The sequence below is a fragment of the Engystomops pustulosus genome, chromosome 4 (assembly GCF_040894005.1).
Source record: "Engystomops pustulosus chromosome 4, aEngPut4.maternal, whole genome shotgun sequence".
NCBI classification, from domain to species: Eukaryota; Metazoa; Chordata; class Amphibia; order Anura; family Leptodactylidae; genus Engystomops; species Engystomops pustulosus.
In genome coordinates this window covers 209,561,483-209,587,428 of record NC_092414.1, presented here as the reverse complement: position 1 = coordinate 209,587,428, position 25,946 = coordinate 209,561,483, and the positions used below count along the sequence as shown (strand labels likewise).

The following is a 25,946-nucleotide window of genomic DNA, read 5'->3' as shown; positions in this document are numbered from 1 at the left end:
GGTATAATGCAGGATGTAACTCAGGATCAGTACAGGATAAGTAATGTCATGTATGTACACAATGACTGCACCAGCAGCAGAATAGTGAGTACAGCTCTGGAGTATAATACAGGATGTAACTCAGGATCAGTACAGGATAAGTAATGTCATGTATGTACACAGTGACTGCACGAGCAGCAGAATAGTGAGTGCAGCTCTGGGGTATAATACAGGATGTAACTCAGGATCAGTACAGGATAAGTAATGTCATGTATGTACACAGTGACTGCACCAGCAGCAGAATAGGGAGTGCAGCTTTGGGGTATAATACAGGATATAACTCAGGATCAGTACAGGATAAGTAATGTCATGTATGTACACAGTGACTGCACCAGCAGCAGAATAGTGAGTGCAGCTCTGGAGTATAATACAGGATGTAACTCAGGATCAGTACAGGATAAGTAATGTCATGTATGTACACAGTGACTGCACCAGCAGCAGAATAGTGAGTGCAGCTCTGGGGTATAATACAGGATGTAACTCAGGATCAGTACAGGATAAGTAATGTCATGTATGTACACAGTGACTGCACCAGCAGCAGAATAGTGAGTGCAGCTCTGGAGTATAATACAGGATGTAACTCAGGATCAGTACAGGATAAGTAATGTCATGTATGTACACAGTGACTGCACCAGCAGCAGAATAGTGAGTGCAGCTCTGGGGTATAATACAGGATGTAACTCAGGATCAGTACAGGATAAGTAATGTCATGTATGTACACAGTGACTGCACCAGCAGCAGAATAGTGAGTGCAGCTCTGGGGTATAATACAGGATGTAACTCAGGATCAGTACAGGATAAGTAGTCATGTATGTACACAGTGACTGCACCAGCAGCAGAATAGTGAGTGCAGCTCTGGGGTATAATACAGGATGTAACTCAGGATCAGTACAGGATAAGTAATGTCATGTATGTACACAGTGACTGCACCAGCAGCAGAATAGTGAGTGCAGCTCTGGAGTATAATACAGGATGTAACTCAGGATCAGTACAGGATAAGTAATGTCATGTATGTACACAGTGACTGCACCAGCAGCAGAATAGTGAGTGTAGCTCTGGAGTATAATACAGGATGTAACTCAGGATCAGTACAGGATAAGTAATGTCATGTATGTACACAGTGACTGCACCAGCAGCAGAATAGTGAGTGCAGCTCTGGGGTATAATACAGGATGTAACTCAGGATCAGTACAGGATAAGTAATGTCATGTATGTACACAGTGACTGCACCAGCAGCAGAATAGTGAGTGCAGCTCTGGGGTATAATACAGGATGTAACTCAGGATCAGTACAGGATAAGTAATGTCATGTATGTACACAGTGACTGCACCAGCAGTAGAATAGTGAGTGCAGCTCTGGAGTATAATACAGGATGTAACTCAGGATCAGTACAGGATAAGTAATGTCATGTATGTACACAGTGACTGCACCAGCAGCAGAATAGTGAGTGCAGCTCTGGGGTATAATACAGGATGTAACTCAGGATCAGTACAGGATAAGTAATGTCATGTATGTACACAGTGACTGCACCAGCAGAATAGTGAGTGCAGCTCTGGGGTATAATACAGGATGTAACTCAGGATCAGTACAGGATAAGTAATGTCATGTATGTACACAGTGACTGCACCAGCAGCAGAATAGTGAGTGCAGCTCTGGAGTATAATACAGGATGTAACTCAGGATCAGTACAGGATAAGTAATGTCATGTATGTACACAGTGACTGCACCAGCAGCAGAATAGTGAGTGCCGCTATGGAGTATAATACAGGATGTAACTCAGGATCAGTACAGGATAAGTAATGTCATGTATGTACACAGTGACTGCACCAGCAGCAGAATAGTGAGTGCAGCTCTGGGGTATAATACAGGATGTAACTCAGGATCAGTACAGGATAAGTAATGTCATGTATGTACACAGTGACTGCACCAGCAGCAGAATAGTGAGTGCAGCTCTGGGGTATAATACAGGATGTAACTCAGGATCAGTACAGGATAAGTAGTCATGTATGTACACAGTGACTGCACCAGCAGCAGAATAGTGAGTGCAGCTCTGGGGTATAATACAGGATGTAACTCAGGATCAGTACAGGATAAGTAATGTCATGTATGTACACAGTGACTGCACCAGCAGCAGAATAGTGAGTGCAGCTCTGGAGTATAATACAGGATGTAATCAGACTAGGGATATAATAACGCTATATATGACAGATGGAGGATTCCCAGATTTTATTGCGAAAAAAAAAAATTGAAAAAAAAATAACCAAAAGAAATAAAATTGACAAAACTGTCACATGTGAAATGCATTTCATTCACATAAGTGCAGACGTCCATCACCTGCCAGAAGCGGCCCATATCAGACCCAGCACTGCCCCCTCCCCCACAAAAAATAGAGACATTGTATGTGCCTGCAGATGGACTACAACTTCCAGCAATGGCCAGAGGATGCACCCTGGAAGTTGTAGTCTCCCCAGGTGTGAGGGGTCAGGCCGGCGCCGGGCACTTTAAATATTAAAAAGCAAAAAAAAAAAAAACAAAAGAAAAAACACAAAGGGTCACGAGCAGCCATGAAGATGCCGGGAGAGGTCGCGGGGTCACGTGCTCCGGGGCTCCGAATCTTTGTCGTCATCTGGAGGGCAATCTATGAAATCCGCCAGCATGGATTCTGCATCGGGGAGCTCGTCCTGGGGAGGAAGGAGGGCAGAATGATTAGTGTGGCTGATAACAGGGGACAATAGCGGTATGGGGGCACTACACTTCACAGGTGCACTCACAATTGTGCTTGGATCCCTGTGCTGCAGTGCATTGTGGGAGATGTAGTGAGATGCCATACAGTGTGTTGGCCCCATCTCTAGTGAGCAGTGTGTATAGTGCCCCCTATAGTACGTGTAGGGGTCAGCACTCACCTCTGCCTCGTCCAGGGCCTCTTCTTCCTCCACCACCACGTGTGGCTTCAGCGGCTTCTTCTCCTCCTTCACAGGCTCATCCTCCAGGAGGGGAGGCTCGGGGATGGCGTCGCTCTCGGTTTCATCGGGCACGGCGGTCTCATCGTCCTCCTCCTGTAGGCGGGGGGCCGGTGGGGGGCTCAGTACAGGGGGCGGTGAGTGGTGGTCCATGACCTCAGTGTCTGACAGTCCGTCCTGTCCAGTCTCTACAGGCGACTCGCGGTCCTCGCTCTCCACCAGCATTAGGAGGTCCGTGTCCCCATTGTCATCCTCCTGGACGGGGGAGAGGCGCGGGGGGCCCTCGTCCGGCTCAGATGTGACGGGGTGGTCCGATTCGGGCAGGTCATCTAAGTTGGCAGCGATGCGGACCTCTTCCGGATCCATTATCCCTTCATCATCTTCTCCTTCATCCTCCTCCTCTTCCGCCTCAGCGTCCAGGTCTTCCTCGTCCTCCTCTTCTTCCGTCAGTCCTTCATCATCTTCGAACTCTTCCTCCTCATCTTCATCGAGTCCCTCCAAGTCTTCTTCCTCTTCCTCCTCATCGTAGTACTCGTCCTCCTCATCATCATACATGCCTTCTTCATCTTCGTCCTCCTCCTCATCTTCCTCGTCGGTGCTGTTAATATTGATGACCATGTCTCCCTCGGGCGGCGCAGGAGCCGGCGGTGGTGGAGGTGCTTCTGCAGCTCCTGGTGTCTGTGTAGGGGAGGGACCAGGGCAGGCAGGGGGTGGCGCTGGTGCTGCCGCCACTGTGGTGGGTGATGGTACTGCAGGCTGGGCAGTGACCTCAGCTGCCGGAGGCTCTTCAGCAGGAGGTTTAGCGGAGGGCGGTGAAGGTTCAGAATTTGTGGTGGGCTTCTGTAGGAGACCCTCGGGGACGATGACCACACTGTCATCAGAATCGCTCTCCAGAGAAATCTCCACATCAGACGTCTCTTCCTTCTCGTAGTGGATGAACATGGGACGAGGGGTCTTACCACCAAAAGTCTCTTGTGGGGAGGGGATTAGAGGGGGAGCCGGGGGCTCGGAGGGCTGTAGAGGGACCGGGGTCCTGATGGGGAGATGATTGACGGGTATAGTAGTAGGGAAGGTCAGCTGGGGTGCCGGGGGGCGCTGGGCTGGGGGGTCTACCTGCAGGGGTGGTCTGGGGGTGTGCTGCGGGAGAGGGCGCTGGAGGGTGGGCACACGGGGGTGGATGATGACCCTGCAGATGGCAAGAGCCTCCGTACAGAACATAGACACCTGCAACAACAAGGCAAATGCTGAGAAGATACCCCCAAAAATCCCATCCCCGCCAACCCCTGATCACGACTGCCACTTACCTGCAGGTTCTCCTCTGTCAACCCCAGCCTGAAGATCCTGATGGCACAATGTAAGGGGGGAGGGAGGCGAGGGCTAGGGGTCAATGTTAAGGACAACAGGAGGCGGTACAGCTGCTTGCGGCACTCGCTGTTGGTGTACGGGCCGATCCATTGGTCTGGACCTTGCTGGAGCCGGATCAGAAGAGGGATAGAAAGTTCCTGGAGATGCTGCCGGAATAAATCGGGGAAAGTTCAAATTACATCCAGCAGAAGAGACAAGAAACCTTCTGTGCCGTATCACTGCATGACCACAAGGGGGCAGCAGCCATCACACAATGTGCACTCACCCGGTGACTGTCCTCCTTGATGAGAGATCCTCCATACAGAATAATGGAGCACAGGGCTAGGGGGGGGGAGAGAGGAGAGCGTAAGCTTCTAGGGTCAGGACTCACAGACAAATAACACAAGACACGGGGTCCGTGTATAAAAGAGTATAAAAGAGGGGAAATATAGAAATTAGCTTTTACTGATGTGTTACAAATCTCAGTCATCCCTAATTTATCTCTTCACAGAGGAGCTGCTCCTCTACACATGACATCACAGCGGGAGAGGAGCAGGCGTGGCATGTGGTCAGAGGGACGTAGTCAGGAGGGAGGGGGATGAGGGAGCTCTGAGTGTTTTATGTGACAGATTCCTTGTAAACTAAAGCTATTACGAGTCCGAGTCTTACCCCTCAGCGCTGCGCTGCACAGCTCCATATTTGCATTGTTCTCTCTCTTTCTGTGACTCTGGAAATCCCCATTCCCGATCTCAGAGACTTTCTGCTTCTTTGCTCCCAGTTGCACGAAGCCGGACATCTGCAGAGAGACAAAGAGTGAAGACCCCGGGGCACGAGGACGGCGAGAGGGGGCGCAGAGCCCCCGGGGCACGAGGACGGCGAGAGGGGGCGCAGAGCCCCCGGGGCACGAGGACGGCGAGAGGGGGCGCAGAGCCCCCGGGGCACGAGGACGGCGAGAGGGGGCGCAGAGCCCCCGGGGCACGAGGACGGCGAGAGGGGGCGCAGAGCCCCCGGGGCACGCGGACGGCGAGAGGGGGCGCAGAGCCCCCGGGGCACGCGGACGGCGAGAGGGGGCGCAGAGCCCCCGGGGCACGAGGACGGCGAGAGGGGGCGCAGAGCCCCCGGGGCACGAGGACGGCGAGAGGGGGCGCAGAGCCCCCGGGGCACGAGGACGGCGAGAGGGGGCGCAGAGCCCCCGGGGCACGAGGACGGCGAGAGGGGGCGCAGAGCCCCCGGGGCACGAGGACGGCGAGAGGGGGCGCAGAGCCCCCGGGGCACGAGGACGGCGAGAGGGGGCGCAGAGCCCCCGGGGCACGAGGACGGCGAGAGGGGGCGCAGAGCCCCCGGGGCACGAGGACGGCGAGAGGGGGCGCAGAGCCCCCGGGGCACGAGGACGGCGAGAGGGGGCGCAGAGCCCCCGGGGCACGAGGACGGCGAGAGGGGGCGCAGAGCCCCCGGGGCACGAGGACGGCGAGAGGGGGCGCAGAGCCCCCGGGGCACGAGGACGGCGAGAGGGGGCGCAGAGCCCCCGGGGCACGAGGACGGCGAGAGGGGGCGCAGAGCCCCCGGGGCACGAGGACGGCGAGAGGGGGCGCAGAGCCCCCGGGGCACGAGGACGGCGAGAGGGGGCGCAGAGCCCCCGGGGCACGAGGACGGCGAGAGGGGGCGCAGAGCCCCCGGGGCACGAGGACGGCGAGAGGGGGCGCAGAGCCCCCGGGGCACGAGGACGGCGAGAGGGGGCGCAGAGCCCCCGGGGCACGAGGACGGCGAGAGGGGGCGCAGAGCCCCCGGGGCACGAGGACGGCGAGAGGGGGCGCAGAGCCCCCGGGGCACGAGGACGGCGAGAGGGGGCGCAGAGCCCCCGGGGCACGAGGACGGCGAGAGGGGGCGCAGAGCCCCCGGGGCACGAGGACGGCGAGAGGGGGCGCAGAGCCCCCGGGGCACGAGGACGGCGAGAGGGGGCGCAGAGCCCCCGGGGCACGAGGACGGCGAGAGGGGGCGCAGAGCCCCCGGGGCACGAGGACGGCGAGAGGGGGCGCAGAGCCCCCGGGGCACGAGGACGGCGAGAGGGGGCGCAGAGCCCCCGGGGCACGAGGACGGGGAGAGGGGGCGCAGAGCCCCCGGGGCACGAGGACGGGGAGAGGGGGCGCAGAGCCCCCGGGGCACGAGGACGGGGAGAGGGCGCAGAGCCCCCGGGGCACGAGGACGGGGAGAGGGCGCAGAGCCCCCGGGGCACGAGGACGGGGAGAGGGCGCAGAGCCCCCGGGGCACGAGGACGGGGAGAGGGCGCAGAGCCCCCGGGGCACGAGGACGGCGAGAGGGCGCAGAGACCCCGGGGCACGAGGACGGCGAGAGGGCGCAGAGACCCCGGGGCACGAGGACGGGGAGAGGGCGCAGAGACCCCGGGGCACGAGGACGGGGAGAGGGCGCAGAGACCCCGGGGCACGAGGACGAGGAGAGGGCGCAGAGCCCCCGGGGCACGAGGACGGTGGGGGAGGATCAGCTCACCTTGACAGAGTCTGCGGGTGGGGTGACATCACTAATGAGGTGTGCCAGCAGGATATCTGAGTGGTGGGACATGCCTTGTAAGATGCCAGCAGAGACCCCGCACATGGTGACCCAGCGCTCCAGGACCTGGTACACCGCTCCCCGGAGTGCGCTGCCACAGAACATTACACCGTGTTATAAAAGCTTTAATATCTCAGACAGTGTATAATGCTCCCCTCCTGTTATACTATCACCATGCACCCGCGCTTGCCTCCAGCGTGCACCGCTCGCCATACACTCACCTATACGGCTTCTCCTGACCGGAGGGGAGGCTGCCGGAGTTTCTAGCAGACGCCCAGGAGCTGAGAACTTGTGGAAATAGTCTACAGATGACGGCAGAGAAGGGCAGGAGCCGGGGGCCGCAGCTGTGAGGGAGAAACATCAGAGATTAGAGCGAGAGGTTAGAGAACAGGACACCGCACTGCAGTAAGTGGCTCTTACGCCAGGATGGCCGCCTCCAGGATGTCCAGGGCGCTCCGGTGCACTTGGGGCAGCAGCAGCAGCTTCAGCGCCTCCTCCCCCTGCCAGCTCTACAACACACAGAGCACAACCATCAGCCATGTATGGGGGGGGGGGAAATCACAGAGTCACATGATCAGTCTGCAAGCAAACCACACCCACTTACACATAGCTCCTCCCAGAATAAAGGTACACGCCCCTTGGGTACTTACCAAGTTCTTGGCACTGACATTCACCACCCGACAAACCAGATTGAGGATATCAGAGGCCGGGACCCGCACGGGGGCCGGGAACTGTTCCCTGCAACACATAAGGGATCAACGTGGGGTAAGGAGGATCATGGGAAATAATATTATACTAAAGAATTGCAGAAAATTACATTTAAGGAAACCTTAGGTGCCTCTAATCTATAGTAAAATTGCCCTTTTTAGGGCATATCCTTTAGTCACCCAAATCTTTTAGAATTTTGTAATAATTCGCAGCTGTGCGCTGAAGATGGTTTGGTAGAGGCGAGTGGTGAGGGTGTGGAGTAGCCGCGCCGTGTAGCCTCAGCTCAGAAGCCTTTTCACTAACTTTGAATACTAGGGCCATTAAAAAATGATAAAAGATTTGGGCGACTAAAGGATTAACCCTAAAAAGGGCAATCCTGCTATAGATTAGAACCTTAATAGGTAGACCGGTGGTGGTAGGTTTCCTTTAATCTGCACTTAGATGAAGACACTGCGCCTTTAAGAAATGGGCTGTACCATTACCTCAATAGCAGGCGGATGCACTGTGCCAGGGCGCTGAACCGCCTCACCAGCTGTAGGACACTGGACGCCCCATCATCCTCCAGGACCGGGAGATCCAGCTCTGTGCCCGGACCTTCATAGCGAGCCGTGTCTGTGGAGAAGACAGCAAACTGTACAATCTGCTCAGCTCCTCCTGCTCTATAACATGCTGCCTGCAGATCTGCTCCTCCTGCTCTATAACATGCTGCCTGCAGATCTGCTCCTCCTGCTCTATAACATGCTGCCTGCAGATCTGCTCCTCCTGCTCTATAACATGCTGCCTGCAGATCTGCTCCTCCTGCTCTATAACATGCTGCCTGCAGATCTGCTCCTCCTGCTCTATAACATGCAGCCTGCAGATAGGACACTATGTACAATCAGCTCAGCTCCTCCTGCTCTATAACATGCTGCCTGCAGATCTGCTCCTCCTGCTCTATAACATGCAGCCTGCAGATAGGACACTATGTACAATCTGCTCAGCTCCTCCTGGTCTATAACATGCTGCCTGCAGACAGGACACTATGTACAATCTGCTCAGCTCCTCCTGCTCTATAACATGCTGCCTGCAGATAGGACACTATGTACAATCTGCTCAGCTCCTCCTGGTCTATAACATGCTGCCTGCAGATCTGCTCCTCCCGCTCTATAACATGCTGCCTGCAGATCTGCTCCTCCCGCTCTATAACCTGCAGCCTGCAGATCTGCTCCTCCTGCTCTATAACATGCAGCCTGCAGATAGGACACTATGTACAATCTGCTCAGCTCCTCCTGCTCTATAACATGCTGCCTGCAGATCTGCTCCTCCCGCTCTATAACATGCAGCCTGCAGATAGGACACTATGTACAATCTGCTCAGCTCCTCCTGCTCTATAACATGCTGCCTGCAGATAGGACACTATGTACAATCTGCTCAGCTCCTCCTGGTCTATAACATGCTGCCTGCAGATCTGCTCCTCCCGCTCTATAACATGCTGCCTGCAGATCTGCTCCTCCTGCTCTATAACATGCAGCCTGCAGATAGGACACTATGTACAATCTGCTCAGCTCCTCCTGCTCTATAACATGCAGCCTGCAGATAGGACACTATGTACAATCTGCTCAGCTCCTCCTGCTCTATAACATGCTGCCTGCAGATCTGCTCCTCCCGCTCTATAACATGCTGCCTGCGGATAGGACACAATAATAAATAATAATAATTCTTTATTTATATAGCGCACACAGATTACGCAGCGCAAAGTATGTCAAATCAGTCACTGTACAATCTGCTCCATCCTGCTCTATAACATGCTGCCTGCAGATAGCATACTGTGTACAATCTGCTCCTCCTGCTCTATAACATGCTGCCTGCAGACAGCACACTGTGTACAATCTGCTCTGCTCCTCCTGCTCTATAACATGCTGCCTGCAGATAGCATACTGTACAATCTGCTCCTCCTGCTCTATAACATGCTGCCTGCAGACAGCACACTGTGTACAATCTGCTCCTCCTGCTCTATAACATGCTGCCTGCAGACAGCACACTGTGTACAATCTGCTCCTCCTGCTCTATAACATGCTGCCTGCAGACAGCACACTGTGTACAATCTGCTCCTCCTGCTCTATAAGCGATACAGCGGCGCGCTGTGTATGCCTGCAGGGTGCACTCACCGGTCTCGGCGTCCTGGTAGAGCTGCTGGAAGACGACGTGCAGGGAGCACAGGACGCTCTGTATCTGTCGCTCCCAGTTTTCCGTGTGTTTCATTCCTTGGGAGAAGCCGGAGCCGAGGGACGGCAGGAGGGAGAAGCACTGGCAGGCCAACTGCGGGCACAGACACACAGTCACTCATAGCCCTCCTACACCACTGCCTGAGCGGAGACTTAGAGGGGTTGTACATGACCCGGTCACCTCTAGGCCGCAGCAGCAGCAGCACAAGACTCACTGCACCACTGCCAGAGGCCGACACATCCAACGCCCCCTCAGTATAGTGTCATGGCCGACTACACAATGCTGGGAGGGAACCCCATCAATCTAGCAGACCCCTCAGGTGGGGGACGAAATCTCCTTCCCAGAATTCCCTCTCATATGAAACCTCACATTTACCTAGAAAATAATCTCCATTAAAGTCTGGAAAATATGACTCTTCTCCTGTCATCCTCACACGAGAGCAGTCAGGTTTAGTGGCTGCAGGGGTAGTGTCACCCCAGACGCCCCCATCTCCTGTTCTGTAGCACCTAGTAACATGCTGCTGGTGTCATATTAAAGAGGAGATATCTCTTAGATACCATCGAGCTTATCGATCTGGGAGCTACAGAACTGGAGTTACAGGTAGTTAGACCGGGCCAGGATCTTTATATGCAACTTACGTTTCTATCTATGTGTTTAGCTGCCTGGAACTCTGGTTCTGTAGCTCACGAACCCATAAGCCTGACCCGAAAGAGGAGATCCCTTATCTTTAACCCTTTAATGACAAAAGGCTTATTAGTGCGTCACAACGCCGTTAAGGGAGTATGCACCATACAAGGCGGGTGTTTTCTGCACAATGCAGCAAACACCCATCAATCAAACCGGATCAGTTCTGGCACCAATTGCGGGTCTTAAACCTTTAACAGCAAGTGGGCAATGCCATACTGGGTTTGAGCGGAGAGCATTGATCAGTTACCATGACAACCTGAAGAATTTATAAGACTCCAGGACTGGGGGGGCATGGATTGATCCGTGTGATTGCTCTATTAACCCCTTAACGCTGAGGCCCTTTTTTTGTTTTTGCGTTTTCATTTTTCACGCCCCACCTTCAAAAACCTCTCACTTTTTTTTTTTTTTATTTTTCCATGTTTTTTGCTTGTTTTCAGCATAACAAATTTCACTTCATAGCGCTGGAATTTAATATTCCATGCCATGTACTGGGAAGCAGGAAAAAAAAAACTCAAAAATGGTGAAAAAATGCATTTGCAACTTATTCTTGTGGACTTGGATTTTACGTCTTTCACTGAGCGTCCCAAATGACGCGTCTACTTTATTCTTTGGGTCGGTACGATCACAGGGATAACAAATTTGCATTGGTTTTATAATGTTTTCATACATTTACAAAAATTTAAACCTTCTGTACAAAAAAAAAAAAATTCTTCATTTTGCCGTCTTCTGGCGCTAATAACTTTTTCATACTTTGGTGTACGGAGCTGTGGGTGGGGTCATTTTGTGCGACTTCTGATGACGTTTTCAATGCTTCTATTTTTAGAACCGTACGACGTTTCGATCACTTTTTATAGAATCTTTTATATTTTTCGAAATGGCAAAAAAATAAACTTTTTGACTTTGGGCGTTATTTTCCGTTTCGGAGCAAAACACTGGGGAAAAAAACATATTTTGATAGATTGGATATTTTGGGACACAGCGATACCCAACGTGTTTGTGATTTTACTGTTTATAGTTATATCGATTCTAGGGAAAGGGGGCGATTTGAATTTTCAGGGTTTTTCAAATTTAATATATTTTTTTTTTTTTTACTGTTTTTCCTATTTTTCAGGCCCCCTAGGGTACTTTCACCTTAGGTTGTCTGATTGATCCCACCATATACTGCATATACTACAGTATATCAGTATATGGGGATCATCTATTACAACGTGCAAATCGCACATTGTAATGTATAGCCTAAAACAGGACAGCCTCAGGTCTTTGTATGACCCGAGGCTGTCATGGCAACAAAACGCAGCCCCCCCCCCCCCAATGACTTCACAGGGGGCAGCATTGAAATCCAATATGGCGATGCACACGCACTGCCAGGATTTAAATGCCTCCACCAGCTTTGCCGGAGGCATTCACTGGGTTAACACCCACAATCGGTGCCAACACCGACCACGGTTGTTACCGTTGGGTATTTGCTGCAATATGCAGCAAACACCCACCTTGTGTATAAAAAAAAATATTTAAAAAAATAAAAAAAAAGGTCAGAACTGATTCAATTAAAGAATTAAAATCATAACAATGTCCGTTACCCAAAAGTTCAGATAAAAAAACCCCCCCACAAAGCTTGACTCATCTGATGTGAGAATGACACGAGAAGAGTCCTATTTTCCTGACTTTGGGGATTTCTTTTCTTAAAATAGGTGAGATTTCACATAAATAAACCTGCTGACAGGTCCTCTATAAAGGGAACATGTCAGGAAGGCTTAGGTCCACAAGCCACCAGCACGTTATCCAGAACAGAGACAGGATCACCATGACGTCCTGTACTCTGGGGTAGAAGAACAGTAAACACTGGATACTTGTTACGGGGGTGGAGAAGACCGTGTGGACTCCAGCAAACACCATGAAAGCCAGGTCAGGAGCCCTCACTCCTTTTTTGCTCCAGTACTTCCAGTCCAGCAGCATGCTGGTGGTCACATGACCTTATTCCGTGTGCAGGACATCACTTATTTTTACACTATGGTCTACAAGGAGGCCACTCATTGGTTGACGAGGTTCTGTGACCCCTGCTGCCCACAGAGTATAAAGCCCCAATTACAAGAACCAAAGCAGGTAGGAATGCTATCCTTATACTCCGCACTCCTGCCCGGGCAGATTCAAAAAATACTCTGTAATCCAGGAGAGGACGTCCTAGCGTGACTCCGCCCCTGTGACTCCTAACAAGTGGTGTACGCCTACTTCTCCCAGAATATAGAAGGAGGTGAGTGTGAGCGGTCGCGGTCCTCTTCTATACTTGGAGGATGAGCAGCGCCCCCTGTGAGTGTGCGCTCATACTACAGGCAGGTCGTGTACTGGGGGTTACAGGTGAGATTCTTACCTCTTGTATTTGCACATTTTCTTCATCCAGGAGACTGAGGAAAAACGCTGTGAGCTTCCCCTGTAATAGAAGGAGAGGGATGAGACAAGCGGAGGGAAGCCACGGGGAGGGATGAGACAAGCGAGGAGACGCCGGGGAGAGGGAGGAGACAAGCGGGGAGACGCCGGGGGGAGGGATGAGACAAGCGAGGAGACGCCGGGGGGAGGGATGAGACAAGCGAGGAGACGCCGGGGGGAGGGATGAGACAAGCGGGGAGACGCCGGGGGGGAGGGATGAGACAAGCGGGGGGACACCGGGGGGAGGGATGAGACAAGCGAGGAGACGCCGGGGGGAGGGATGAGACAAGCGGAGGGAAGCCACGGGGAGGGATGAGACAAGCGGAGGGAAGCCACGGGGAGGGATGAGACAAGCGAGGAGACGCCGGGGGGAGGGATGAGACAAGCGAGGAGACGCCGGGGGGAGGGATGAGACAAGCGAGGAGACGCCGGGGGGAGGGATGAGACAAGCGAGGAGACGCCGGGGGGAGGGATGAGACAAGCGAGGAGACGCCGGGGGGAGGGATGAGACAAGCGAGGAGACGCCGGGGGGAGGGATGAGACAAGCGAGGAGACGCCGGGGGGGAGGGATGAGACAAGCGAGGAGACGCCGGGGGGAGGGATGAGACAAGCGAGGAGACGCCGGGGGGAGGGATGAGACAAGCGAGGAGACGCCGGGGGGAGGGATGAGACAAGCGAGGAGACGCCGGGGGGAGGGAGGAGACAGGCGAGGAGACGCCGGGGGGAGGGATGAGACAAGCGAGGAGACGCCGGGGGGAGGGATGAGACAAGCGGGGGGAGGGATGAGACAAGCGAGGAGACGCCGGGGGGAGGGATGAGACAAGCGAGGAGACGCCGGGGGGAGGGATGAGACAAGCGAGGAGACGCCACAGGGAGGGAGGAGACAAGCGAGGAGACGCCCGGGGGAGGGATGAGACAAGCGAGGAGACGCCACAGGGAGGGAGGAGACAAGCGAGGAGACGCCCGGGGGAGGGATGAGACAAGCGAGGAGACGCCGGGGGGAGAGATGAGACAAGCGAGGAGACGCCGGGGGGAGAGATGAGACAAGCGAGGAGACGCCGGGGGGAGGGATGAGACAGGCGAGGAGACGCCGGGGGGGAGGGATGAGACAGGCGAGGAGACGCCGGGGGGAGGGATGAGACAAGCGGGGGGAGAGATGAGACAAGCGAGGAGACGCCGGGGGGAGAGATGAGACAAGCGAGGAGACGCCGGGGGGAGAGATGAGACAAGCGAGGAGACGCCGGGGGGAGAGATGAGACAAGCGAGGAGACGCCGGGGGGGAGGGATGAGACAAGCGGGGAGACGCCGGGGGGAGAGATGAGACAAGCGGGGGGAGGGATGAGACAAGCGAGGAGACGCCGGGGGGAGGGATGAGACAAGCGAGGAGACGCCGGGGGGAGAGATGAGACAAGCGAGGAGACGCCGGGGGGAGGGATGAGACAAGCGAGGAGACGCCGGGGGGAGGGATGAGACAAGCGAGGAGACGCCGGGGGGAGAGATGAGACAAGCGAGGAGACGCCGGGGGGAGAGATGAGACAAGCGAGGAGACGCCGGGGGGAGGGATGAGACAAGCGAGGAGACGCCGGGGGGAGGGATGAGACAAGCGAGGGGACGCCGGGGGGAGGGATGAGACAAGCGAGGAGACGCCGGGGGGAGGGATGAGACAAGCGAGGAGACGCCGGGGGGAGGGATGAGACAAGCGAGGAGACGCCGGGGGGAGAGATGAGACAAGCGAGGAGACGCCGGGGGGAGGGATGAGACAAGCGAGGAGACGCCGGGGGGAGAGATGAGACAAGCGAGGAGACGCCGGGGGGAGAGATGAGACAAGCGAGGAGACGCCGGGGGGAGGGAGGAGACAAGCGAGGAGACGCCGGGGGGAGGGATGAGACAAGCGAGGAGACGCCGGGGGGAGGGAGGAGACAAGCGAGGAGACGCCGGGGGGAGGGATGAGACAAGCGAGGAGACGCCGGGGGGAGGGATGAGACAAGCGAGGAGACGCCGGGGGGAGGGATGAGACAAGCGAGGAGACGCCGGGGGGAGGGAGGAGACAAGCGAGGAGACGCCGGGGGGAGGGATGAGACAAGCGAGGAGACGCCGGGGGGAGGGATGAGACAAGCGAGGAGACGCCGGGGGGAGGGATGAGACAGGCGAGGAGACGCCGGGGGGAGGGATGAGACAAGCGAGGAGACGCCGGGGGGAGGGATGAGACAAGCGAGGAGACGCCGGGGGGAGGGATGAGACAAGCGAGGAGACGCCGGGGGGAGGGATGAGACAAGCGAGGAGACGCCGGGGGGGAGGGAGGAGACAAGCGAGGAGACGCCGGGGGGGAGGGAGGAGACAAGCGAGGAGACGCCGGGGGGAGGGATGAGACAAGCGAGGAGACGCCGGGGGGAGGGATGAGACAGGCGAGGAGACGCCGGGGGGAGGGATGAGACAAGCGAGGAGACGCCGGGGGGAGGGATGAGACAAGCGAGGAGACGCCGCGGGGAGGGATGAGACAAGCGAGGAGACGCCGGGGGAGAGGGATGAGACAAGCGAGGAGACGCCGGGGGGAGGGATGAGACAAGCGAGGAGACGCCGGGGGGAGGGAGGAGACAAGCGAGGAGACGCCGGGGGGAGGGAGGAGACAAGCGAGGAGACGCCGGGGGGAGGGAGGAGACAAGCGAGGAGACGCCGGGGGGAGGGATGAGACAGGCGAGGAGACGCCGGGGGGAGGGATGAGACAAGCGAGGAGACGCCGGGGGGAGGGATGAGACAAGCGAGGAGACGCCGGGGGGAGGGATGAGACAAGCGAGGAGACGCCGCGGGGAGGGATGAGACAAGCGAGGAGACGCCGGGGGGAGGGATGAGACAAGCGAGGAGACGCCGGGGGGAGGGATGAGACAAGCGAGGAGACGCCGGGGGGGAGGGATGAGACAAGCGGGGGGAGGGATGAGACAAGCGGGGGGAGGGATGAGACAAGCGGGGGGAGGGATGAGACAAGCGGGGGGAGGGAGGAGACGCCGGGGGGAGGGAGGAGACGCCGGGGGGAGGGATGAGACAAGCGAGGAGACGCCGGGGGGAGGGATGAGACAAGCGAGGAGACGCCGGGGGGAGGGATGAGACAAGCGAGGAGACGCCGGGGGGAGGGATGAGACAGGCGAGGAGACGCCGGGGGGGAGGGAGGAGACAAGCGAGGAGACGCCGGGGGGAGGGATGAGACAAGCGAGGAGACGCCGGGGGGAGGGATGAGACAAGCGAGGAGACGCCGGGGGGGAGGGAGGAGACAAGCGAGGAGACGCCGGGGGGGAGGGAGGAGACAAGCGAGGAGACGCCGGGGGGAGGGAGGAGACAAGCGAGGAGACGCCGGGGGGAGAGATGAGACAAGCGAGGAGACGCCGGGGGGAGAGATGAGACAAGCGAGGAGACGCCGGGGGGAGAGATGAGACAAGCGAGGAGACGCCGGGGGGAGGGATGAGACAAGCGAGGAGACGCCGGGGGGAGGGATGAGACAAGCGAGGAGACGCCGGGGGGAGAGATGAGACAAGCGAGGAGACGCCGGGGGGAGGGATGAGACAAGCGAGGAGACGCCGGGGGGAGGGATGAGACAAGCGAGGAGACGCCGGGGGGAGGGATGAGACAAGCGAGGAGACGCCGGGGGGAGGGATGAGACAAGCGAGGAGACGCCGCGGGGAGGGATGAGACAAGCGAGGAGACGCCGGGGGGAGGGATGAGACAAGCGAGGAGACGCCGGGGGGAGGGATGAGACAAGCGAGGAGACGCCGCGGGGAGGGATGAGACAAGCGAGGAGACGCCGGGGGGAGGGATGAGACAAGCGAGGAGACGCCGGGGGGAGGGATGAGACAAGCGAGGAGACGCCGGGGGGAGGGATGAGACAAGCGAGGAGACGCCGGGGGGAGGGATGAGACAAGCGAGGAGACGCCGGGGGGGAGGGATGAGACAAGCGGGGGGAGGGATGAGACAAGCGGGGGGAGGGATGAGACAGGCGAGGAGACGCCGGGGGGAGGGAGGAGACAAGCGAGGAGACGCCGGGGGGAGGGAGGAGACAAGCGAGGAGACGCCGGGGGGAGGGAGGAGACAAGCGAGGAGACGCCGGGGGGAGGGATGAGACAAGCGAGGAGACGCCGGGGGGAGGGATGAGACAAGCGAGGAGACGCCGGGGGGAGGGATGAGACAAGCGAGGAGACGCCGGGGGGAGGGATGAGACAAGCGAGGAGACGCCGGGGGGAGGGATGAGACAAGCGAGGAGACGCCGGGGGGGAGGGATGAGACAAGCGAGGAGACGCCGGGGGGAGAGATGAGACAAGCGAGGAGACGCCGGGGGGAGGGATGAGACAAGCGAGGAGACGCCGGGGGGAGGGATGAGACAAGCGAGGAGACGCCGGGGGGAGGGATGAGACAAGCGGGGGGAGGGATGAGACAAGCGGGGGGAGGGATGAGACAAGCGAGGAGACGCCGGGGGGAGGGAGGAGACAAGCGAGGAGACGCCGGGGGGAGAGATGAGACAAGCGAGGAGACGCCGGGGGGAGGGATGAGACAAGCGAGGAGACGCCGGGGGGAGGGATGAGACAAGCGAGGAGACGCCGGGGGGAGGGATGAGACAAGCGAGGAGACGCCGGGGGGAGGGATGAGACAAGCGAGGAGACGCCGGGGGAGGGATGAGACAAGCGAGGAGACGCCGGGGGGAGGGAGGAGACAAGCGAGGAGACGCCGCGGGGAGGGATGAGACAAGCGAGGAGACGCCGGGGGGAGGGATGAGACAAGCGAGGAGACGCCCGGGGGAGGGATGAGACAAGCGAGGAGACGCCGGGGGGAGAGATGAGACAAGCGAGGAGACGCCGGGGGGAGGGATGAGACAAGCGAGGAGACGCCCGGGGGAGGGATGAGACAAGCGAGGAGACGCCGGGGGGAGGGATGAGACAAGCGAGGAGACGCCGGGGGGAGGGAGGAGACAAGCGAGGAGACGCCGGGGGAGGGAGGAGACAGGCGAGGAGACGCCGGGGGGAGGGGCCAGGGTGCGCTGCGTGTCTGGTGATGGATACGTTACCCGCAGTAATCCGCAGGCCCGGGGATACGAGATCAGGCAGGAGCGGATTCCCTCCAGCGCAGATATCAGGCACTACAAGACAAGGGCACAGTGAGAAGCACAATACAGAACCAGCACCAGACCTACCTGCCCCCAACATCATACAGTACAGAACCAGCACCAGACCTACCTGCTCCCACATCATACAGTACAGAACCAGCACCAGACCCACCTGCCCCCACATCATACAGTACAGAACCAGCACCAGACCCACCTGCCCCCACATCATACAGTACAGAACCAGCACCAGACCTACCTGCCCCCACATCATACACTACAGAACCAGCACCAGACTTACCTGCCCCCAACATCATACAGTACAGAACCAGCACCAGACTTACCTGCCCCCACATCATACAGTACAGAACCAGCACCAGACCTACCTGCCCCCACATCATACAGTACAGAACCAGCACCAGACCTACCTGCCCCCACATCATACAGTACAGAACCAGCACCAGACCTACCTGCCCCCACATCATACAGTACAGAACCAGCACCAGACCTACCTGCCCCCACATCATACACTACAGAACCAGCACCAGACCTACCTGCCCCCAACATCATACACTACAGAACCAGCACCAGACCTACCTGCCCCCAACATCATGCAGTACAGAACCAGCACCAGACCTACCTGCCCCCACATTATACAGTACAGAACCAGCACCAGACCTACCTGCCCCCACATTATACAGTACAGAACCAGCACCAGACCTACCTGCCCCCACATCATACAGTACAGAACCAGCACCAGACCTACCTGCCCCCACATCATACAGTACAGAACCAGCACCAGACCCACCTGCCCCCACATTATACAGTACAGAACCAGCACCAGACCTACCTGCCCCCACATTATACAGTACAGAACCAGCACCAGACCTACCTGCTCCCACATCATACAGTACAGAACCAGCACCAGACCTACCTGCTCCCACATCATACAGTACAGAACCAGCACCAGACCTACCTGCTCCCACATCATACAGTACAGAACCAGCACCAGACCTACCTGCCCCCACATCATACAGTACAGAACCAGCACCAGACCTACCTGCCCCCACATCATACAGTACAGAACCAGCACCAGACCTACCTGCCCCCACATCATACAGTACAGAACCAGCACCAGACCTACCTGCCCCCACATCATGCAGTACAGAACCAGCACCAGACCCACCTGCCCCCACATTATACAGTACAGAACCAGCACCAGACCCACCTGCCCCCACATTATACAGTACAGAACCAGCACCAGACCTACCTGCTCCCACATCATACAGTACAGAACCAGCACCAGACCTACCTGCTCCCACATCATACAGTACAGAACCAGCACCAAACCTACCTGCCCCCACATCATACAGTACAGAACCAGCACCAGACCTACCTGCCCCCACATCATACAGTACCAGCACCAGACCTACCTGCCCCCACATCATACAGTACAGAACCAGCACCAGACCTACCTGCTTCCACATCATACAGTACAGAACCAGCACCAGACCTACCTGCCCCCACATCATACAGTACAGAACCAGCACCAGACCTACCTGCCTCCACATCATACAGTACAAAACCAGCACCAGACCTACCTGCCCCCACATCATACAGTACAGAACCAGCACCAGACCTACCTGCCCCCAACATCATACAGTACAGAACCAGCACCAGACCTACCTGCCCCCACATCATACAGTACAGAACCAGCACCAGACCTACCTGCCCCCACATCATACAGTACCAGCACCAAACCTACCTGCCCCCACATTATACAGTACAGAACCAGCACCAGACCTACCTGCCTCCACATCATACAGTACAGAACCAGCACCAGACCTACCTGCCCCCACATCATACAGTACCAGCACCAAACCTACCTGCCCCCACATCATACACTACAGAACCAGCACCAGACCTACCTGCCCCCACATCATACAGTACAGAACCAGCACCAGACCTACCTGCCTCCACATCATACAATACAGAACCAGCACCAGACCTACCTGCTCCCACATCATACAGTACAGAACCAGCACCAGACCTACCTGCCCCCACATCATACACTACAGAACCAGCACCAGACCTACCTGCCCCCACATCATACAGTACCAGCACCAAACCTACCTGCCCCCACATCATACAGTACAGAACCAGCACCAGACCTACCTGCCCCCACATCATACAGTACAGAACCAGCACCAGACCTACCTGCCCCCACATCATACAGTACAGAACCAGCACCAGACCTACCTGCCCCCACATCATACAGTACAGAACCAGCACCAGACTTACCTGCCCCCACATCATACAGTACAGAACCAGCACCAGACCTACCTGCTCCCACATCATACAGTACAGAACCAGCACCAGACCTACCTGCTCCCACATCATACAGTACAGAACCAGCACCAGACCTACCTGCCTCCACATCATACAGTACAGAACCAGCACCAGACCTACCTGCCCCCACATCATACAGTACAGAACCAGCACCAGACCTACCTGCCCCCACATCATACAGTACAGAACCAGCACCAGAACTACCTGCCCCCACATCATACAGTACAGAACCAGCACCAGACTTACCTGCCCCCACATCATACAGTACAGAACCAGCACCAGACCTACCTGCCCCCACATCATACAGTACAGAACCAGCACCTACCTGCCGCCTCAGGCCCAGTAAGGAGGTGAGGAGTCCTGGGATATGATTTGTGGAGATTTCTCGGGATAATTCTGGAATGGCAGAGGAATGGGCGAGAAGAGAGCGGAGAACAAAGACCGCCAGTCCGATCACCCGCGGAGGGTCCTGAGACTGTGGGAAGGAGACAAGACACATAGTGAGACCTGTATCTCCCATCTCAGCACCCAGAGGTGGCCGAGGAGGAGGAGGGGTGACCCAGAGGTGGCCGAGGAGGAGGAGGAGGGGTGACCCAGAGGTGGCCGAGGAGGAGGAGGAGGGGTGACCCAGAGGTGGCCGAGGAGGAGGAGGAGGGGTGACCCAGAGGTGGCCGAGGAGGAGGAGGAGGGGTGACCCAGAGGTGGCCGAGGAGGAGGAGGAGGGGTGACCCAGAGGTGGCCGAGGAGGAGGAGGAGGGGTGACCCAGAGGTGGCCTAGGAGGAGGAGGAGGGTGACCCAGAGGTGGCCTAGGAGGAGGAGGAGGGTGACCCAGAGGTGGCCTAGGAGGAGGAGGAGGGTGACCCAGAGGTGGCCGAGGAGGAGGAGGAGGGTGACCCAGAGGTGGCCGAGGAGGAGGAGGGGTGACCCAGAGGTGGCCGAGGAGGAGGAGGGGTGACCCAGAGGTGGCCGAGGAGGAGGAGGGTGACCCAGAGGTGGCCGAGGAGGAGGAGGGTGACCCAGAGGTGGCCTAGGAGGAGGGTGACCCAGAGGTGGCCTAGGAGGAGGAGGGGGGTGACCCAGGAGGAGGAGGAGGGTGACCCAGGAGGAGGAGGGGTGACCCAGAGGTGGCCTAGGAGGAGGAGGAGGAGGAGGAGGGGTGACCCAGAGGTGGCCGAGGAGGAGGAGGAGGAGGGTGACCCAGGAGGAGGAGGAGGAGGAGGAGGAGGGTGACCCAGGAGGAGGAGGAGGGTGACCCAGAGGTGGCCTAGGAGGAGGAGGAGGAGGGGTGACCCAGAGGTGGCCTAGGAGGAGGGTGACCCAGAGGTGGCCTAGGAGGAGGAGGAGGGTGACCAGAGGTGGCCTAGGAGGAGGAGGGGTGACCCAGAGGTGGCCTAGGAGGAGGAGGAGGGTGACCCAGAGGTGAGGAAAGCCCCGGACACTACCCGGTGCAGAGTGATGGGCACCTGTATACTACTGCTCCTCCTCTCCTCTTCATCCGTATCTGTCCTACTCTGTAATCACAAGTAGCCCATCACATCACAGCAGCACAGAGCATGTCAGGGATGGTGTGCCGATCACATCACAGCAGCACAGAGCATGTCAGGGATAGTGTGCCGAGCACATCACAGCAGCACAGAGCATGTCAGGGATAGTGTGCCGAGCACATCACAGCAGCACAGAGCATGTCAGGGATAGTGTGCCGATCACATCACAGCAGCACAGAGCATGTCAGGGATAGTGTGCTGAGCACATCACAGCAGCACAGAGCATGTCAGGGATAGTGTGCCGAGCACATCACAGCAGCACAGAGCATGTCAGGGATAGTGTGCCGAGCACATCACAGCAGCACAGAGCATGTCAGGGATAGTGTGCTGAGCACATCACAGCAGCACAGAGCATGTCAGGGATAGTGTGCCGAGCACATCACAGCAGCACAGAGCATGTCAGGGATAGTGTGCCGAGCACATCACAGCAGCACAGAGCATGTCAGGGATAGTGTGCCGAGCACATCACAGCAGCACAGAGCATGTCAGGGATGGTGTGCCGAGCACATGAGGGCAGAGGAGGGGCTCACCTGTATGACCTGCAGGACCGCGCGGATCCACGACACGCAGTGCGACTGGAACACATCCGTGCAGGACTCCTCCACCACCAGCGAGAGCAGCGACAGACCCTCCGTGCTGCAAGAGAGACAGACACCATCATCACACACCCCACACACACAGGGGCCCCGCTGGCCACCCCACACACACACACGCAGCGGCCCCGCTGCCCACCCCGCACACACACAGGGGCCCCGCTGGCCACCCCACACACACGCAGCGGCCCCGCTGCCCACCCCGCACACACACACACGCACACACGCAGCGGCCCCGCTGCCCACCCCGCACACGCAGCGGCCCCGCTGCCCACCCCGCACACACACACGCAGCGGCCCCGCTGCCCACCCACACACACACACGCAGCGGCCCCGCTGCCCACCCACACACACACACGCAGCGGCCCCGCTGCCCACCCACACACACACACGCAGCGGCCCCGCTGCCCACCCCGCACACACAGGGGCCCCGCTGCCCACCCCGCACACACAGGGGCCCCGCTGCCCACCCCGCACACACACACGCAGCGGCCCCGCTGCCCACCCCGCACACACAGCGGCCCCGCTGCCCACCCCGCACACACAGCGGCCCCGCTGCCCACCCCACACACACAGCGGCCCCGCTGCCCACCCCACACACACAGCGGCCCCGCTGCCCACCCCACACACACAGCGGCCCCGCTGCCCACCCCACACACACAGCGGCCCCGCTGCCCGCTGTAACTGGGCACTTACCGTGTAGCTGCAGACGAAAGCCGGGAGTTACAGCAACTCAGGAGCCCGGAGATAGAGGAGACCTGCACACAGGGAGATCATCAGATACAGGGACACACTGCACCAAACCCCCTGCACAGTGTAGGTACAAAGGGCGGCGCACACGCCAGGGGGGGGGCCGGCAGGGGCCGGCGCACACGCCAGGGGGGGGGCCGGCAGGGGGCGGCGCACACGCCAGGGGGGGGGCCGGCAGGGGGCGGCGCACACCCCCGGGGGGAGGCCGGCAGGGGGCGGCGCACACCCCCGGGGGGAGGCCGGCAGGGGGCGGCGCACACCCCCGGGGGGAGGCCGGCAGGGGGCGGCGCACACCCCCGGGGGGAGGCCGGCAGGGGGCGGCGCACACCCCCGGGGGGAGGCCGGCAGGGGGCGGCGCACACCCCCGGGGGGAGGCCGGCAGGGGGCGGCGCACACCCCCGGGGGGAGGCCGGCAGGGGGCGGCGCACACCCCCGGGGGGAGGCCGGCAGGGGGCGGCGCACACCCCCGGGGGGAGGCCGGCAGGGGGCGGCGCACACCCCCGGGGGGAGGCCGGCAGGGGGCGGCGCACACCCCCGGGGGGAGGCCGGCAGGGGGCGGCGCACACCCCCGGGGGGAGGCCGGCAGGGGGCGGCGCACACCCCCGGGGGGAGGCCGGCAGGGGGCGGCGCACACCCCCGGGGGGAGGCCGGCAGGGGGCGGCGCACACCCCCGGGGGGAGGCCGGCAGGGGGCGGCGCACACCCCCGGGGGGAGGCCGGCAGGGGGCAGCGCACACCCCCGGGGGAGGCCGGCAGGGGGCAGCGCACACCCCCGGGGGGAGGCCGGCAGGGGGCAGCGCACACCCCCGGGGGGAGGCCGGCAGGGGGCAGCGCACACCCCCGGGGGGAGGCCGGCAGGGGGCAGCGCACACCCCCGGGGGGAGGCCGGCAGGGGGCAGCGCACACCCCCGGGGGGAGGCCGGCAGGGGGCAGCGCACACCCCCGGGGGGAGGCCGGCAGGGGGCAGCGCACACCCCCGGGGGAGGCCGGCAGGGGGCAGCGCACACCCCCGGGGGGAGGCCGGCAGGGGGCAGCGCACACCCCCGGGGGGAGGCCGGCAGGGGGCAGCGCACACCCCCGGGGGGAGGCCGGCAGGGGGCAGCGCACACCCCCGGGGGGAGGCCGGCAGGGGGCAGCGCACACCCCCGGGGGGAGGCCGGCAGGGGGCAGCGCACACCCCCGGGGGGAGGCCGGCAGGGGGCAGCGCACACCCCCGGGGGGAGGCCGGCAGGGGACAGCGCACACCCCGGGGGGAGGCCGGCAGGGGGCAGCGCACACCCCTGGGGGAGGCCGGCAGGGGGCAGCGCACACCCCTGGGGGAGGCCGGCAGGGGGCAGCACACACCCCGGGGGGAGGCCGGCAGGGGGCAGCGGTGCAGGACGTGCTCCCCGGCCTGTAGGACACAATGGCGGGACACGTGCTCCGGCTCCTCACCTCTCCGCGCAGGGCTCCGTGCTCCCGTAGGGCCCGGATAGTCTCCCCCAGCTCCCCCTCGCTCAGCTCGTTCTCCAGGAGCCCGCTCACTGCAGCCTCCATCATCCGGACCCCGACACACGTCGCCGCCATCTTCCCGCCACGGCACGTCATCAGACTGCAACGCCTCCGCGTGACGTCATCACAGCGCGCCTCCAGCGGTATCCCTGGTAACAGAGAGTCATAGCAACTCGTGCTCATCGCTATTCTGCTATAACCTGGGGATCTCCTGTATATAATGATATATGTACAGCCGGTATAACCTGGGGATCTGTATATAATGATATATGTACAGCTGGTGTAACCTGGGGATCTCCTGTATATAATGATATATGTACAGCCGGTATAACCTGGGGATCTCCTGTATATAATGATATATGTACAGCTGGTATAACCTGGGGATCTCCTGTATATAATGATATATGTACAGCTGGTATACCCTGGGGATCTCCTGTATATAATGATATATGTACAGCCGGTATAACCTGGGGATATCCTGTATATAATGATATATGTACAGCTGGTATAACCTGGGGATCTCCTGTATATAATGATATATGTGCAGCCGGTATAACCTGGGGATCTCCTGTATATAATGATATATGTACAGCCGCTATAACCTGGGGATCTCCTGTATATAATGATATATGTACAGCCGGTATAACCTGGGGGTCTCCTGTATATAATGATATATGCACAGCCGGTATAACCTGGGGATCTCCTGTATATAATGATATATGTACAGCTGGTATAACCTGGGGATCTCCTGTATATAATGATATATGTACAGCCGGTATAACCTGGGGATCTCCTGTATATAATGATATATGTACAGCTGGTATAACCTGGAGATCTCCTGTATATAATGATATATGTACAGCTGGTATAACCTGGGGATCTCCTGTATATAATGATATATGTACAGCCGGTATAACCTGGGGATCTCCTGTATATAATGATATATGTACAGCCGGTATAACCTGGGGATCTCCTGTATATAATGATATATGTACAGCCGGTATAACCTGGGGATCTCCTGTATATAATGATATATGTACAGCTGGTATAACCTGGGGATCTCCTGTATATAATGATATATGTACAGCCGGTATAAGATATACACCTCCTGTCATTAGTGATATGGAGCCGGTATAACCTGGGGATCTCCTGTATATAATGATATATGTACAGCTGGTATAACCTGGGGATCTCCTGTATATAA

The 25,946-nt window shown here is 58.6% G+C and overlaps 1 protein-coding gene across 1 annotated transcript; it reads right to left on the bottom strand.

Moving 5' to 3' along the window:
* Positions 1-2,250: 2,250 nt before the first annotated feature.
* Positions 2,251-24,874, bottom strand: PELP1 (proline, glutamate and leucine rich protein 1). Its single transcript, XM_072149805.1, has 17 exons — positions 24,686-24,874; positions 23,199-23,260; positions 22,440-22,545; positions 20,690-20,839; positions 17,980-18,051; positions 12,877-12,936; positions 9,764-9,914; positions 8,099-8,228; positions 7,559-7,646; positions 7,329-7,417; positions 7,130-7,252; positions 6,849-6,999; positions 5,013-5,139; positions 4,630-4,685; positions 4,304-4,510; positions 2,943-4,223; positions 2,251-2,720 (listed from the first exon to the last, which is right to left on the bottom strand). Exons 1-17 carry the CDS (start codon positions 24,836-24,838, stop codon positions 2,631-2,633), a joined length of 3,096 nt encoding a protein of 1,031 aa, XP_072005906.1. The 5' UTR covers positions 24,839-24,874; the 3' UTR covers positions 2,251-2,630.
* Positions 24,875-25,946: the final 1,072 nt, after the last annotated feature.

Bases quoted from the DNA above. Each gene is read 5' to 3' on its own strand.
- PELP1 (XM_072149805.1), bottom strand. From the start codon at position 24,838: ATGACGTGCCGTGGCGGGAAGATGGCGGCGACGTGTGTCGGGGTCCGG. The intron at 9,915-12,876 runs GTAAGAATCTCA...CTGTGCCCGCAG, and splicing joins AAAATGTGCAAATACAAGAG to TTGGCCTGCCAGTGCTTCTC. The intron at 7,418-7,558 runs GTAAGTACCCAA...TGTGTGTTGTAG, and splicing joins ATGTCAGTGCCAAGAACTTG to AGCTGGCAGGGGGAGGAGGC.